The sequence below is a fragment of the Terrapene carolina genome, unplaced genomic scaffold (genome assembly GCF_002925995.2).
Source record: "Terrapene carolina triunguis isolate 2854851 unplaced genomic scaffold, T_m_triunguis-2.0 Scaffold97, whole genome shotgun sequence".
Classification (NCBI taxonomy): Eukaryota; Metazoa; Chordata; order Testudines; family Emydidae; genus Terrapene; species Terrapene triunguis.
Window position 1 is genome coordinate 20,960,114 of NW_020664448.1, and position 16,930 is coordinate 20,977,043.

At 40.0% G+C, this 16,930-nt stretch overlaps 1 protein-coding gene across 1 annotated transcript; it reads right to left on the reverse strand.

Moving 5' to 3' along the window:
• Positions 1-1,837: 1,837 nt before the first annotated feature.
• ANGPTL5 (angiopoietin like 5) lies at positions 1,838-16,604 on the reverse strand. Its single transcript, XM_024215673.1, has 8 exons — positions 16,506-16,604; positions 14,298-14,445; positions 13,406-13,509; positions 12,878-12,971; positions 11,793-11,893; positions 5,566-5,686; positions 4,528-4,713; positions 1,838-3,095 (listed from the first exon to the last, which is right to left on the reverse strand). The coding sequence occupies exons 1-8, from the start codon at positions 16,602-16,604 to the stop codon at positions 2,776-2,778; spliced, it is 1,173 nt and encodes a 390-aa protein (XP_024071441.1). The 3' UTR covers positions 1,838-2,775.
• Positions 16,605-16,930: the final 326 nt, after the last annotated feature.

The following is a 16,930-nucleotide window of genomic DNA, read 5'->3' on the forward strand; positions in this document are numbered from 1 at the left end:
GCACTCCAAGGGAGGTGGACACCTGAGTACTAAAGCAAGTCCCTTAAGATGAGTTTTCCCAGAGCTGATCTGCAGCTGGGGTGTGGCCCTGCTTGTGTGTGTGTTAGAGGAAGCTTTAATAGCCTGGCTCAGCATGACAGGTTAAAAGGGGCCCATGCTGGCAGAACAGATAGACTCAGTGGTATCTCAGCACATCAGGGGGCATCCCAAGGGGTCCAACCCGTCACAAACATAGTCAAATGCAAATGTATCTAGAAATAAGGAATACAGGCTGTACATAGAGGATGAGGAAAGCAAGAAGTCTGAAAAAGATTTAGGGGTCACAGTGAACAAGTGACAAAACTTGAGCTTGTTGCTGTGGCAAAAAATGGCTAATGCGATCCTTGGATGTATAAGAAGGGGAGTAGCAAGTAGAAATAAGGAGGTGATTGCTGAGACCGATACTGGAATAGCACATATAGTTCTGGTGTCCACATTTTAAAAGTGATGTTGAAAAATTGGAGAAGGTACAGAAAAGAGCTACAAAAGTGATTTAAGGGCTGGAGAAAATGCTTTACCATGACAGCCTTAAAGAGCTCAATCTGTTTAGTTTATCAAAAAGAAAAAAGAAAAGAAAAGATTGAGCAGTGACTTGATTACAGGGTATAAGTACCGTCATTGGGGAGAAAATATTGGGTACTAAGGGACTCTTTAATCTAGTGGAGAAAGGCATAACAAGAACCAGTGACTAGAAGCTGAAGCCAGAAAAATTCAAATTAGAAATAAGGCAGAATATTTTTAAAATTAGGCTGGTTAACCACCAAAACAAATTACCAAGGGAAGTGGTGGATTCTCCATCTCTTGATGTCTTCAAATCAAGACTGGATGCCTTTCTGGAAGATGCTTTAGCCAAAACACAAATTATAAGCGATTGGGCTCAATACCGGAGTAACTGGATGAAATGTAATGGCCTGGGTCACACAGGTCAGACGAGATGATCTAATGGTCACTTCTGGCCTTAAATTCTATTCATCTATGAATGTTAACACCCACCTCCACCCTGCTCAAAGATGCCAGCCTTCATCACCCACTTGTTACAGTTTCAAACAAGCACCTTTATGCTTTCACCCATGCAAGCCCCTTGCACTTGGGAGGAGCTCCCTGTAAACATTTGCAAAGCCAACGCATTGCCCTCCTTCAAATCATTCCTCAAATCTCTCTTTTGCCATGTTGTCTACAAAAAACTTGACACCAGTTAGACAGCTGGTGTGCTGACCAGTATTGTCTCGTTGATTCTTATGTTCCCCCATCTGTCTGTCTACACCTGTTGTCACTTGTCTTATACTTGTCTTTCAGTTCTGTGTTTATACAGTGGGACAGGTGACTAGTGTAATTGAGTCAGAATCCACTGTAAGGTTTGCATTAAAAATGTATTGAAGATGACTGGCATTTAGGTGTGACTTTCTACACCTACAGGGCCTGATTCCCCACCGCCTTGTCCCCTGTGAAGTTAACTACATTTGTGGAAAGAAGGTGTAAAACATGACCTTTCTGAACTGATCATGTTTCACACTCACTTTTTAGAGATGTAAATGATAACCCAGGGTGCAAGGTAGTGGAGAATGTGGTCCATAGACACCCTTTTTAGGTTCACAACATTGCTTACAACAGTTACTCCTGATTAAAACTGAAGCAAAAGACGGGCGAAACAGGGACATATACTTTGTGCAACAAGGATGCCAGACTCTGAAACAACAATTGCTCTGACAATATTCATATTTTTATTGATAGCCGTGCATTTTTACTGACAGAAAAAAATACAAACAATCCAGATTATTTAATGTAATAGGCACTTCTATAGAGTGAGAGATGCAAGATCAGGTCCATAGTTCCAAAAGTTACAATTTCAAAGACATTTTGAAATTCCTACAAGGTCTGTTGGTGATCATGCATGTCGTGCACGCATTCATTTTTAGTGAATTCATAATTTAGGCCATTAGAAAGCCCTAAATCTGTTTTACATATTAAGGACTCACTTGTTAAAGAAATCAGCCATGCATTTGTGAGTGCAAAATAGAGCCATAGTTTTGGGGCGTGGAAGTGCATGCCTAACTAGTTTACAAATCAGATCTGAAAGTATCCTTGACCATGTTGACCCTACTCTAATGGGATTTCTATTGAAATCCGTGAGAGTCTTGCTTAAGTAAGGATTGCAGGAGTCTGGAAATTCATGCCAGATAAAGGAAATAATGTATTTTTCTAAATTATCTTAATGACATACATGTGTTTTGCTGCATTTTACTGATGATAGATTTTTTTTTCTGATTGTTTCTTGGCAACTCAGATATGCAGAGAAACTAATTTCAAAAGTCAGCATTACTGTCACTTTATTATTTAAAAAAAATGTGAAATACAAAGATGTGTGTGTTAAAATGCTGCCACCAGTTCTGAGAATTTCATAAGAGGCAGCTGAATAGAAATTAATGAATGCGAAAAGCCTTGTGCTCATATGATAAATATTACACGTAGGACCTTCTCATTCAGAGGTGAGGGTGCTAACCCACTGAGCTATACTGACATACGGTAGTATTATATCATCAGGCATAATTTCATAAAGGAAATAAAATTGATTAAGTAGTGCTGAAAAGTGCAGTTAACAAAGTAGTACTGTATGTAAATAGTTAACATAATTCGTAAGACTGGATTATTTAACTACAAGTGAGAGGCTTTAAGATTATGCTGATATATCAACCAGCATAATTGCTAGAAAAGCTATAATTCTATGTTAATAGCCTGCTATTTGAAATACGGATTATAGGTTCTTCTAATTTTCATCGAAACTGATTTAATTCTGATTAGTTTATTATTCTCTGCCCACGTATCCCAATGAATCCCTGTTGCAAGAAACTTTCCCGTGAAACGATGAACACCATTGAGATTTGCAAGGCCACACTGATTGAACCACCAGCCAGTGTTATCGCTGAAATTACTGCAGCTCTTCACAGGCTGCTCTTGGATAGAGCATACTGGGTTGCATCCATCATTATCTACATCAAAAGTGCTGAAGGGCATTGCATTCTGGTTATCTTCCTTTCTGTATCCTCGAAATGCATCACCTGAGTGAAACAGACCAGAAAGAAACTGCCATAAATGTTAAGATAATTATTTTTTTGTACAAAACCAAAGCCCTCTAATTAATGCATAAACTGCATTTTTTATCCTCATTTGTTGGAAAGCTGTATTTCTTCAAACATCCAGGGTGATGTGTTGTGGCATGACACCACAACTGTGTGTGTGAGAGAGAGGGAGAGTTATGTGCTGGAGAGAGAGGGAGAGAAAGGAATAGTTATTACTGAAACCAGGAGGAATACTGAGAAGTGCAGGAGAATTTGAAAAGAGTCAGAACAGATCGTGGCTTTAATGTGGCTTTCTAACAATAAGTACTTAGCATGCATGTAATCTAGAGCTTTCTGTCCTCAAAAATAGAAACAAAAGATGGGGAAACAGAAAAAAGAGAGGTTGTGATTCAGATTTTCAATGGTGGCCTCTAATTTTGAATGCCCGTTTTTAGACACCTAAGGCCTGGTTTTCAGAGGTGCTGCGCAACCACAGCTCCAGGTGAGGGCTGTTTCAAGTTGGAATCTAAAATATGAGGTCACTTTTGAAATCTGGTCCACTGTGAGTGGCTCTGGGCCCCCGAGAGAGAGGAAGTCTGTAAACTATGTTCATTATAACACAGGAGTTCTAGGCAACCAGTCCTGTACTTTAAGCAGGAATATTACAACTTCCCACATCAGGTTAAATAAGACAAAGGACTGTCTACTGCTGGCTACCAAGAGAGACAAAGTGTGAAGAGAAGTTAGCAACCATCAGTATAGTTTTGGAGGAATACTGATACATTTTAATAAATGTGACTGGAAAGCAAAAGGGCTTAAATGAGATGAAGTGTACTATAAGATCGTTAATAGAAAATTGAAATACCTTTACCCGTTTGGAATGGCCTTAACTCTTCTTCGATACAAGTACTTAAATTGTGATTTCATCCACTACATTTACAGAACTGCCAGTGATATCAATGGAAGTTCTGCACACTCTGGGCTTGATTTATTCTATTCAGTTTCTTTTTTCACCCTCATCAGCATGGCATCGAAGCATCTTCCAGTAGTCCATTAAACAACGTGACTAACATCTGAAAAACTCTTATTGACTTCAGTAGGCTTTAGATCAGGCCCAGAGCAGCTAAAGAATCAGACCCTTATTGCATTATATATCTCACACTTAACTTGAATTTACTCAAATTCCTTCTTGGGGTGGGATGGGGGGGGGGATTATGCCTATACAAAAAATAAACCTTGGTCCAACCAATCACCATAGCATTAATAGTCACTCACTTTCACAGCTTTAAAATTCATCATTCACAGAAATAATTTGTTTTATAGAAAAACACAAATTAGAAATGGACATTTTTCATATTATCCTAACTAAATATTTCATCATCTCCACCTTTTTTAGACAGACTTATTTTAATACTTAAGAGCGTGGTCTTACCAGCAGTTCCTGAATAACGCCCTAAATGGATTTTAAAGGAACACGCTTCATCCTCTAGCCAAAAGTTGTCATAAGATGCATAGGCATATGTGTCATCTTCAGATTCCAAACCCACATAAAGCATAAAGCTTGTTGTTTTCTGATTTACTATATGAAAAACTTTCCTCAGTCCAAGCCAAAAGTCCCCTGTGAAAAAAATATAATATAAATCACATAAACTTTGTAAAAAATATCTATAGAAACAAAATTATCTCTTCCATTTTCCCCACTCTATTTCCCTTCCTGGACCAAAAGTAATGAATATTGTGCTGGTTGAAAGGAATATGCTTACTTAAAAGGCTTAGGAAGGAGGAGAAGGAGGAGAAGGTTCTCTAGTTCATCATGAAAATCTATGAACTGGATTCTCCTGTACACGTCCTTACTCAGGGCTGGTCTACAATAACGCTGTGAGTCGATCTAATTTACGCTAGTTCAGACACTCTCCTATCGACATAGCGTCCGCCTCTCGGGGAGGTGGAGTACAGACATCGATGGGAGAGCGCTCTCGCATCGACTTAGTGTGTCTTCACCAGACCCACTAAATTGACACTGCTGCATCGATCGCAGCAGTGCCAATTTAGCCAATAGTGTAGACATGGCCTCAGTGACATATATACAGAAGCGAGAACTAAATTGCAGTATACGGTACAGGTGTACAAAAAATTGGGTGGATTGTCTGCTTGGCCACACATAATCCAGTGTCAATCTTAATAGTAACATTGCTAAATGTTAGATAAGAACATGTCTGAGGTGTGATTCGTTTATGAGCCTCAGACCATGAAAGCTTGCCCAGCATGGGTTGTGGTTCTTTCTGAAGCTGAAAAATTGTGAGCTTTCCTTCCTTTAACAAACCCTGGTACTCCTCTGAAGGAGGAGCTGTCCTTAGACAGAACTTTTCATTTTCACGATTGGGTCCAAAGCCCTTTTTTACAATAAGAAAATATACTTAGAATCTGGAAAATTTAGAACGTTTATCTCTCGAACATATTAAATTAGTACCTGAAAGATCTCCAAATCCATCCAGGTATTCTGACCAATTTCTTTGGAAGTCAATTACCCCGTCGGTTCTTTTCTGAATCACAGTCCATCCCCCTCCTTTAAAATCCATATCGCACAAAACCTAAAACAGAAATGTCAATGGCTAGTGAATATCCTCTGATGAACCACTTACTGATGCAGCTGCAACATGGAAAATAACTTTTAAAAACCAGGACATTTTCCAAAATAACATCCCTTTAAAATGTATCAGCAAAAGTACTCTAAGATAAATGACTGGAACCAATAATGTTATAAGATATTTCTATATTGCCTGTTAATTGATTGGAAGGCTTGATCAGAGAATTACTGAACTAGTGGAACCACCTTACATATATATATATGAATAAATATATTATCAGATGTGTTGGGGGAAGTATGTGTGTAGACACAGACACACACACCCATAAACATTCTACTATGTTTGTATTTATCTCAGTTTGAATTGGAAACATTTGCAGTGGGTATGTATTAATAATGTTCAAAATTACATATATGTGCAAGAATATTCAGTATTACATTTCTACTTCAGCAGAACAAAATTGAAAAAAGACATTAAAGGCGACAAATATTTCATCACCATTTTGTGCATTTTCCTCCTTTGCTTCCTACTGATCCTCTTAATTTAGTTTTCCAAAAAACTTCTTATCAGAGAATTTTTTTTCCTTTCCAGTATTGTTTGTTATGCACGGGAAACACAGACTCCTAACTGAAGGACTCACCAGGTATAGGAAGTAAAGAAAGAGCTTCTTTTCAGATATATCAGAATCACACTAATTTACCCTAGTGGGATGGAAAACTCTGCATAAAATAGATCCTGATCCAATCAAGCACTTAAGTACATGCTTAACATAGGCAAGCGTTTAGTCCCATTGAATGCAGTGGGACTACTCACATGCTTAAAGTTCTTCACTGGATTGGTACCTTAGTCAAATTTATGCTGTAGGGTTTGTTAGAGATAGAGCCAATGCATGCAAGATCACATTCCTCAGTAGGGAATATCACATCATGTGCTTCACTTTCTCCTGCCATTCAAAACCTTTTGAGCCCCAATATAACCTGACTCAAATATTGGCATACTCACCCATTGTCAGGGCTTGTGGACACTAAAGACATTTTTCAAATATTTCCCACCATAGCTAATGCTAGTTCAGCTGCACAGGTGTTATCAACATTAGGAGCCCTAGTGCAGAACAGTGTGCACCATTTTAGACATCACGTCACCTAAATTTGTTCAAAGGAGGTCTAATCATCACAGGGCTTACAATGGCGGTTGCAGACAGTGACCTATTTATCTCTAGGCTCCAAATGTTACTAACACTAATGGAGCTGAACTCCTTAGAGCTGTAAGTCAGTGGGAGTACTCATGACAACAAGGGTAAGTACTGAGTACACTGTTGTTGCTCAGTAGCTGATAATAATATAAGTAAAGGAAGGAATCCTGGAGCGAGTTTAGTAAATTGTCTCCATGTTCTGCTGAGTGAAAGCAGCAGAAAGTTTATGAGCCAGATCCTTAGCTGTGCCACAGCAGCATACAGCAAAGCAAAGGAGAGGAGTTGTAATGTTGGTCACCTTTGCCACTCCCAGAGCCTGAGTCTGGATAGGAGCCAGTCTGGATCTCAGCACAAGTTACAGCAGCCTCAGGGCTGCACTCTGCTGCACCCAGCTGCTTATGGCCCCAAGTGGCTTTTCCTGCAACCAGGGACTGCAAGAACACTGCAGCACTCTTTCCAGGCCCTCTTTCCTCTGGAAATGTCCCTTATGCTGGAGCCAGGAGGGGGATAGCATAGAGCTCACTATGCTGAATCTATACAACCTGGGGATTCCTGAATCCTCAGGTAGCTGAGTAAGTCAACTTCCTGGATGCTTTGAGCTGGCCCTAACCTGTGGAAAGAAAGAACAATGCAGGGGCTAGAGCAAGTCAGACCTGCTTGCTGGGAGAATCACAATGAACTACAGGAGCAGCCTAAAAACCCCAGTCTGAAGAGAGAAGGATATAATTCTCTACCCATAGAGAGGTGATGGCCTGAGAGCTTAATGGCATTTCTAGAGCAGACCACAGGAGGGAGACAAAGTACAGTCACCCCAAAAACTGTGACAAGGCTAAAGATATTTTGTTTTTATTTTAGTTTCTGTTCTTTGAGGGGCTTTTTGTTTATTGTTGTTGGACAATTGGTTACTGAAATTAATACTTTTATGCTGGCTTTGGTATTTTTTTTACTGGGACATACTGTCTTTTTTGTAATTTTTTCATTCAGTTATGTTTTACAAGCCTTCCACAGCTCTTGACTATGAGTGCCTTAGAAATGAATTATGAGTTATTTTGTCTACAGGTTTATGTCTTAATTTCTTGAGACTTTTGTTCTTCTATGTTTTAAGCTTTAATTACAAACACGTGTGTTTGTCTTTTGCTCTTTTTATGCCTTATCACATAGGTGGTTTTACATTAAAATGTTTTCCATTTAATATCATTCTTTAATAAAATACACACCCATACTTTTGGACATTTTCAGGGAGATCCTGTCAGCATGATCTGCATTCAGATCTGTGTGACATCTATTAGACATGAAATGAGATACCTTTCTGTAAGTGGAGGTTTTGTTCTCATTATTTATTGTTCCTTCATGGTTATAATTAATTTATGACTATTTTTTCCTTTGTCTCCTGACTCTGTCAGTATTTTAAGGCATCTCCCCACTTACTTGATGTCTCCCACGTCTTCACATATTGGCAGTAAGCACAAAATGTAGAAAAGTGTCAAAAATGCTTTTGAAGTGAAAAGAACTTTTTCATTCCAGAAGTGTTTGCACTGTGCTCTGAAAAAGGTCATAATTTAACCACTTGAAGCCAAAAGTTTCAGCAAATGGACTGAGCAATCTCTTTTCTCACTGAGAGGTAATAGTTATATCTCCTCCAGTAAACACCTGATTTTGGAAAAGGCATGAATAGTTTTCTCAGCTGGAATCCTCCACTTCAGAGCCAAATCCTGACTCCTGAAGAAAGCCTGGAATACATGAGTTTTGTGCAGTGGGTCTGGCTGGAATTGGGACAGAGAGAATCCTCTTCATAACAATCTATGGAGCATTAACGCAACTGCTTCCGTGGACACTACCTCTGCTTTAGTAGCATCTGTGGCCTCTGCAGTCCACTTCCATGGGTAGAGTTGGCTGGTGATTCTGAGTAAATTTTTTTTTTTCGTCCTAAGCTCCATCTCCTACACTGCGGTGGGAGAACTACTGAAGGACAAAGTTCTTTAGTACACACTGTGTAGCCTCTGCAGCTGGGAGAAGAACCACATTTCTGCTACTTTTGAGGGCTCCCAAGGCCCTTCTTTAGCCCTTTCATTAGATTTCGCCATATATGACAGTTTTGTCTACACAGGACTACAGGTTTGGGCTCAGAGTATTGTGACTATTTTGTGGGATACAATAGTAGGGTCCTCAGTGGGGTGGGTGGCCTAGTGGTTAGCATCCACTCAGTCATGGGGTAGTGGTAGGGGATGCCGGCCCACCCACTCCACCAAACTCCAACGCAGGGCCTTAGGAAGGGTCAGTAGCATTGACCCCTGGAGGTGGGTGGGGACCTTTTGAGTTATCCTCCCTGGGCTGCTTCCTATCACTGCTCCCTGGTCCCAGATAAGGAAAAAGAAAAAGGAAACCAAACTGTCAGCACCAACCAGGCTCATACAGTCCTGGTACTTCAGGGCATCTCTAGCTCCTTTTGGCACGAGCCTGCAGCGTAGGTCTGTACTCCTCTCCAGCCTTCTGAGCTGGGTTGTTCTCTTTTCAACCCTGTCTCCAGTTGGAGCATGCTCTGCAAGGTTGGAGGGGTGGGGGTAACTGGGCCAAGTATTGTCCTTCAACCCCTTCCATCCCAGTGTGCGGTTTATATACCCCATCACAGGGGTATATAATTGTCTAGGGCTGGATGGGACATTTCTACCTGCTTCCCCCATCTGTTTTGTTACAGCAGAGAAGTATTTATAATTAGGTATTATATTGTAGTATTTGTTTTGCCCTCCATTCTTCTTCCAATAACTGAATATCCCAGACATGTATATGCAAAATTAAAGTGGAAAGGCCTATAGATGCAATGCCAAATCTCAGCTAACACATATGGACTTCTGCAAACAGAGCACCCAGAAGCAGAAACAAAAGAAAAACATTGGACATTGAATATTTTTTTTAAAATAAGAATTTAGTCTGGGTTCTGCGAGTTCCAATTTTACCCACACTTTGAGGTCAGAATCAGAACTAAGATCATTATCCTCCTCTCCCACTACCTTCCCCGCTGGCACAGTGGAGAGCAAAAGTGTGGAAACATGTGGATTGGGTGGAAGGGACAGCTGTTTGCATTGCATACCCAACCATACATAGGCTTCAAGGTACTGATGAGGGTTTTAAAATTCACATTGCTGGGGGGGGAAGGACAGTGCAGCTAGGAAACCACAGCCCTATATGCTCCCAAGGAAAGAGGCCCCAAATTTTCTAGCAAAAGGCCACATAGCTTAATGCAGCATTAACTCTTTCTCTACTCCTGTACCCTGCCCTTAGATAAGGAAGGATTATGCTGCCACAGTGAGGAACCCAGTGTCCATGTTGCAAGAGAGCATCTCTGTCAGTTTTGAGAAACTAATCGAGGGAATAAAGATTACAAGAAAATGCCCTGACATCTATGGGTGTGGGGACAGAATTTCTTTCAGTTCCTTAGTATTTGTGCAGGTCTGTGCCATTGTCTAGTCATGCTCCATGGCCCTTTTATTCACACTCATGAGAGGAGAGCAAAAAAGCAATGGCTTTTCCACTCTGTAGCAGGATGGACACCCGCTCCTGCCTGGGAGGGCTGGAAAGCAGCCCTGGAGAGGGCTGCAGCTCTAAAAGCTCGGCTGATTGGGGAAGCGGCCGCAGCTGGGCCACGCCCCAGTCAGGCCACAGCTGGCCTGCATAAAAAGGCTGGGAGCCAGGAGCTCACACACTCTCTCTGCATTCAGAGAGAGAAGGGCCTGGCTGCAGGGAGCTAGAGACAGGGTACCTGAGTGGAACAGGGCTGGGGAAAGGCAGAGGAGCCGGGGAGCTCCAGCCTGGAAAGCCCCAGGCTGCAGCCTAGCATAAGGCCAACAGGTACTGGGGGTTGCAGAGGGCAGCCCAGGGGTAGGCAAAGGCAGCAGGTCCAAACCCAACCTTGCCTGTGATGAGTGGCGTATACTGCAGTCTGCCCCAGGGAGTGGGGCTAGATGGTGACTGGCAGTAGCCTTACACTGAGGCGAGGTGGGGTTAGTGGGTGGGGGTTCCCCTGGGTGGGGAGACCCAGAGTGTGGGGGTACTGCCAGGGGGGCAGCAACCCGGAGTAAGGGGCACCGGGGTCCTGGGAGGGACACGGGGGCCAGTGGTAAGGCGGATCACCAGCCTGCAGAGGGTGCTCCGGAGCTGGGACGAGCTAATTCCCGGAAGAGACCAGCAGGAGGCACCGCAGGGGTGAGTCTGCACCCTTACACACTCACTGAATGATGTGTAGTTTTTATAGAGAAGGATGATTCATTGGTTAGTGGCACTAGCCTAGAATGTTCAAGATCAGGTTCTGCTTTACCATAGATTTGAGAGACCTTAGGCAAGGCACTTAGCATCTCTGTGCCTCAGTTCCCCACCTGTAAAATAGGGAGAATTGCACTTCCCCCACCTCACAGGTGCGTTATGAGGGCGACAAAGTGGGTGAGGAAATAACTTTTATTGGACCAACGTCTGTTGGTAAGAGAGTGCTGTGTAAACTCAAAAGCTTGTCTCTCTCTCACCAACAGAAGTTGATTCATTAAAAGATATTACCTCCTCCATCTTGTCTCTCTAATATCCTGGGACTGGCACAGCTACAACAACATTGCATACAAGGGGTGTTATAAAGCACTCTGCTATTATGCTGATGGGGCCATATAAAGTACCTAAGATAGTAAGTTTTCTTCCAGGTGGTTTTCACTGTATATGAAAAGAGAATATAGCTCTGTATCTGAGATTATATTTCTTTGCAAGAACTGGGAAAGATTTCAAAATTGTAATTATGGCAGAGCCACTTAGATGGCTCTTAATATAATTCTTATTCACACAATGAGAAATATCCAAGGAAAATACTTTAAAATTAAACATATTCTAAATACATGTTTTCAAGTAAAGTCTGCCCAATATGTGAGATAATTTTATTACCTCATAAGGGTAATTTGATCCTTCTGGATGGATTATGTACAGACCGCTGGGAGTTTTTGCAACTGAACCTATGGTATCTTTAATATCGGTGCAATCCAGTCCTAGAGAACAAAATTATTCAATATAATTTAGGTTAAACACTGCAATAACAAATACAGATTGCGACAAAAGGAAGGCACTTAGATGTAAATGTATGAATGATCTCAAATTAAATTTCGTTGTCAAGTAAAATATAAAATTATCTTTAATCAGAGATTTATTTTGAAAATGTGAATTCTCTGGAATGTGGTAAGGTCAGAAATAGGCAGAGAATAGAGAAAAAGGATCTTTCCACAAAAAGTCATTAGGTGCAGTTGATCTTTCTAACCATAACTAGCACTGCATAGAAGATTACACACCATGGATCTGATCCTGCAGACCTTACTCAGGCAAAGATCATATTGAGTCAATGGAAACTTTGCCTGAGTAATGGCTGCAAGATAAATCCCTTTATGTAAAGCAATTGCTGACCCCCTCTTGTAAAGATTTAGATTTATAGTTTAAAATTCCTTTAAATCATACCATAGATCAAAAAGATTTTGCTTAAAAGTATTGGGACAAATCCTGCTTCTCTTACTCAAGTGAGCAGCCTCATAGAACCCAATGGGACTGCTTAGAGGTGAAATTCCTCTCCTTGGAAGCATCAGAACAAGGGCTTAAGTGTAACACAAGTCTTGTGTTTTACCAGATGCACAGGCATGAATTTCACCCAGTGTGAATAAGGAAGCAGGATTTTGCAAGGTGCTGAACAACCCTGCATCCCCAATTTAGAAGGGACTCAGCACCTGTGTGACAGCAAACCTGATATTTTCCACAAATATTATCCATCTGGCGTAAGTTTTCTTTAAAAAGAATCCAAAGTACTTTTGCAAAATTAAGATTTTAAAACAGTTCATAAATTTTCCAAAGCTTATGCAGTACAAATCACTTCTGAGTAGCTATTATAAATCCCATATCTTCTTGACTTTGTTTTTCTCATTTCCTTATCAGGACACTTATAAAGATAAAGAGAAAAGATGTAAAGGTTAGACAAGAAAAGTCCTTACCATGAGACTGAACTGCTTTGTAAGGAAGTGGATCCAAATGTTTTCTCAAAACTTCTGCATTCAAAAGTAGGACCCTGTTCATAAGTTCACTCACCTGTAAATTCAGAAGTAAACAAGCATTTAAATACACTCAGACTGGAGCACTGAATTTGAAGTCTTATGACTTGCTTCTTCCCTTATACAGATGTTCTGTAGTTAATTTCTATGATGCATGGTGATACACACTTTACATATCCGTAGGCCATGCTGAGTGCCTGATTTTCTACTGCCTTGTATTTGAGCAATCATTTAGGACTTGATCCAACTGCCACTTAAGTCAAGAGAAATTTTTCAAAGGACTTCAATGGGACTTGAGCTGGAGCCTTATATCTGTGCAAAGTGAGTGCACAGTGGTTGTTAGACACTATCAAAGAAGAATGGCAGTGTTTTACATACCATAAATACTTAGATTTACCACAGTAACACAATAACTATTAATGTGTGTCCTAAGTGAAAAGAAATTTTCATATTATAAATAAAAATTAGTACCTGATTAGAAAGATAATCCAAAGAAGATTGTTGGTCATCCATCATATTTCTTACCAGTTTTTTTGTACTTCTTGCATATTCAACAAGAGAGTTCTGCAAATTTCCTAAAAAAAAAAGATATTGTCACCCACTATAATATTAAAACTGTAGAACCATTTTAAGCTGCATAAACTTCATGCTTATTTTATGAAGTTTAAGTGAACACCAAAGATGTCTTATTTTAGAGTGCTTAAGTGAGACCTAAGTGGTGCATAGGCGCTGGACTAGGCCCTCAGGAGACATGAATTGGCATAGCCCTATTGACTTCAGTGGAGCTGTGCTGATTCTGCAGATCTGTCCCCTCAGAAAGACTCTCTGCACAAGGATGAATCTCAGCCTCTTACAGCATTCTTAGGTACCAATGTGAATGATACCTTAGAAATACAAATGCAAATAAAAGACAGATAGATATCTAATGTTTTTTGTCACCATAGCTTCAAATCTTTTGCTCGCCTACCAACACTCATGCTTCTCGGCTTTGCTCACATGCCAATAGACCTAACTGTAAGACAGACCGAAGATGAATAATGCATGTTAAAAGAGACACAGAAAAGATAAGCGACCTGTTAGAATATTCTATGGCAGATTGCAGCAAGCTCTGCGGGGTTTGACAAGGCAGGGAAGAGAGCACAAGGAGTCCTCTTCCACCTGGGTATCTGCACAAAGGATAACCACTGTCTCAGCCCTTTTATGCCCATCAGTAAATCCTCTGCACAGTGCCCAAACTGAGTAGCTAGGTGTAGTGCTGGCCCATGTGCCTGGGAAGAATCAAAGTAAATACAGTTTGCTATAGGTACATAGAGCATAGGTGAGTTTGTTGCTGACCCAAAGGCTTTTCTTAATGAATACATACTGCACATGTAATGTTTTTCTCCTCGTAACATTTTAGCTTGAATATCACATGGCACAAGGCATTGTTCCTTTTGTTTTGAAATAGCTGTTGATGTATTTTTCTCTGCAGTCTTGGGTGGTGTTTCCATAGCACTGCCATTGAGTGTACCCTGTTATACCAAATAATGGAAGACAGATTATATTTTGAATTTGCCTTTTTATTCTCATCTTAAAAAATTAAAGACAATAATTGCCAGCTAGTAACTCAAAGCAAAGACCATAGAGGTTTGAGCCCAGGTACTGTTGAGTGTTTCCTGCTCAGAAGCCCCCCCAGAGGATTGAGCCAGAAGTAAGTTAGACTTTTAAAAACAATCTTAAAGGGCTCCTAAGAACTGGCTGGTGAGCTACTTCCACCTCCTGGCATTGTAAACCTAAGGCCTGAACTCACAAATACTTACTGACAGGTTTCAGAGTAGCAGCCGTGTTAGTCTGTATCCGCAAAAAGAACAGGAGTACTTGTGGCACAAGGTGCCACAAGTACTTCTGTTCTTTTTGCAAATACTTACTGCTAGGCTTAGAGCTTGCTGCCATGAGCAATCCCATTAGAGTCAATGAGACTGCTCACAATATAGCAAGTATCACATCCAATAGTCCTTGTTAGCAGAGTCAAGCCCCACGGCTAAACAAAATTATTTATGTTGTGGTGAAGAAGCAGGTCTTCAGGCTTATCCCTTTTTACTCACAATTGTAGTCCCACTCTGCCTAGTACATAGTACAAATTCATCAGGTAGACCCCAACCAAGCAAATACTGACATATATGCATAACTCTACCCAGCTAAGAAGTCAATAAACTCTAACCACATAGACAGCTCATATTTACAATCAAATACCACATCAGCAAAATATCTTTAATTTCTCTCAAGCAGAAAGTTTAAATGGACACTATCAACTAGAAATCTAGCCAATTCTAAACAAAGAAGGGGGTCAAAAACAGTTTCAAGGCACTGCCCCCATAGGGTTTTGTGGTTATACATTAACATTTTCACACTTTTAAAATGTTTTTCACTCCCCTGTTGCTGTGTGAAACCCGCACCATCAACAGGGGAAACTGATTATTCACAAAGTTCTGTCAAAGTAAACAAATTAAAAACATGTTTTCTCTGATCCCTTTGATAACCATGGGTCTTACTTAATATAGGTAAAAACTCAAAACTAGTTTCTGCCTTGCAGAAAGGAAAAAATGCAATTGACTTTCCAAACATTTTCTCCAGATTCCTTTTTTGCCCTCTAAAGACTGAGGTTTTAAAATGTCATTGTGTTGTTACAACACTGCATAGTGATTGTCTATTGTGCTGTGCAAACTGAAGCATAATTCTTATAGTATTAGGATTTTAAAAGGAAAACCTAATTTAAAAGGAAAGAATTATTTCTAAAGCATTTTTGGTCCTCCCTTCCTGCTCCAGATTCCTCCCTCTGGCACTAAGACAACAGTGGCATAATACTGAATAAGTTTTTCATTGGCACCTGTTTTTCATTTTTAAAGTGAAAGCAAAAATTACAAAAGATTGTGAACTGACAGGTTTTAGAAAATCTCTTGAATTACTAGTAGTATCTTGTGTCTCCTCTGCAGATAAATTTGTATCTTTCTTGGACTGCAAACTCCACTCTCAGTTGAAAATAATCACAAAGCGAAGCAAGAAATGTTATGTAACAGTTAAAACCAGACCACTTGAAATAGAGTTTCGGTCCAGGATTTCATCCTGGCTACCAACCTGGCTGTTGGTATTAACCAACATCCATGTTCAAGTACACAGGGTCAATCTATTATTTTTAACCAGTATTTATATAAAAACAAAAGCAAACAATTATTAAAAGACAAAGGGTCAGATTCTGATCTCAATTATACAGCTATAAATATCTGTGTAATTCTACCGAAGCAAATGGAGTTACTCTGGATCATATAAATGAAATCAGAAACTGGCCCAAAGAGTCAAAACTCAAATAACACTCGTTAAGAGGAATGTTTCTGTGTTCCATTGTTAATGAACTAATTTTCTTGCTGCAATTTTAACAGAGTTTTTTTCTTTCTCAGAGAAAACTTAACTTTTCTATACATCATAGTCCATCTAGGGTAAAACAATCTACATTTTAAAAGCATCACTCACTGTTCAGAACCTCTATTCAGTTGCATTAATTATCTTATCAAATCAATGTAATTGAAAACCTTACCTTAGTAGAACAGGGTCTGACATTACCTAGCACAGTCTCACCCCCAATGAAAAAAATGATATTTAAACAGATCAATGAAGTTGGACTAAACTGGATCATCTTTTACTTGAAGAAATGCAAACGCTTCAACAGGTTTCAAATTTCTGTGGAAAGGCTTGTTCACTATGAGGTCCTGAGTCAAGTATTTGGGAATGTGTACAGCACAAATAGCAGCCAGCACATTAGTCCTTTTATGCCTGGATTTAACAAAACACATTTTATTCATAGAATAGAAGATTTATATACTGCACTTAATACAGTGTTTTGACCCTGAAAGCAATTACTGCTTAGTACCTGCATATGACACAACTAATGTATTAACATTTACACTGTAATAGGATTGTGATAGGTCTTGGGAAATGTTGCCCTTCAAACATGTTTATTTG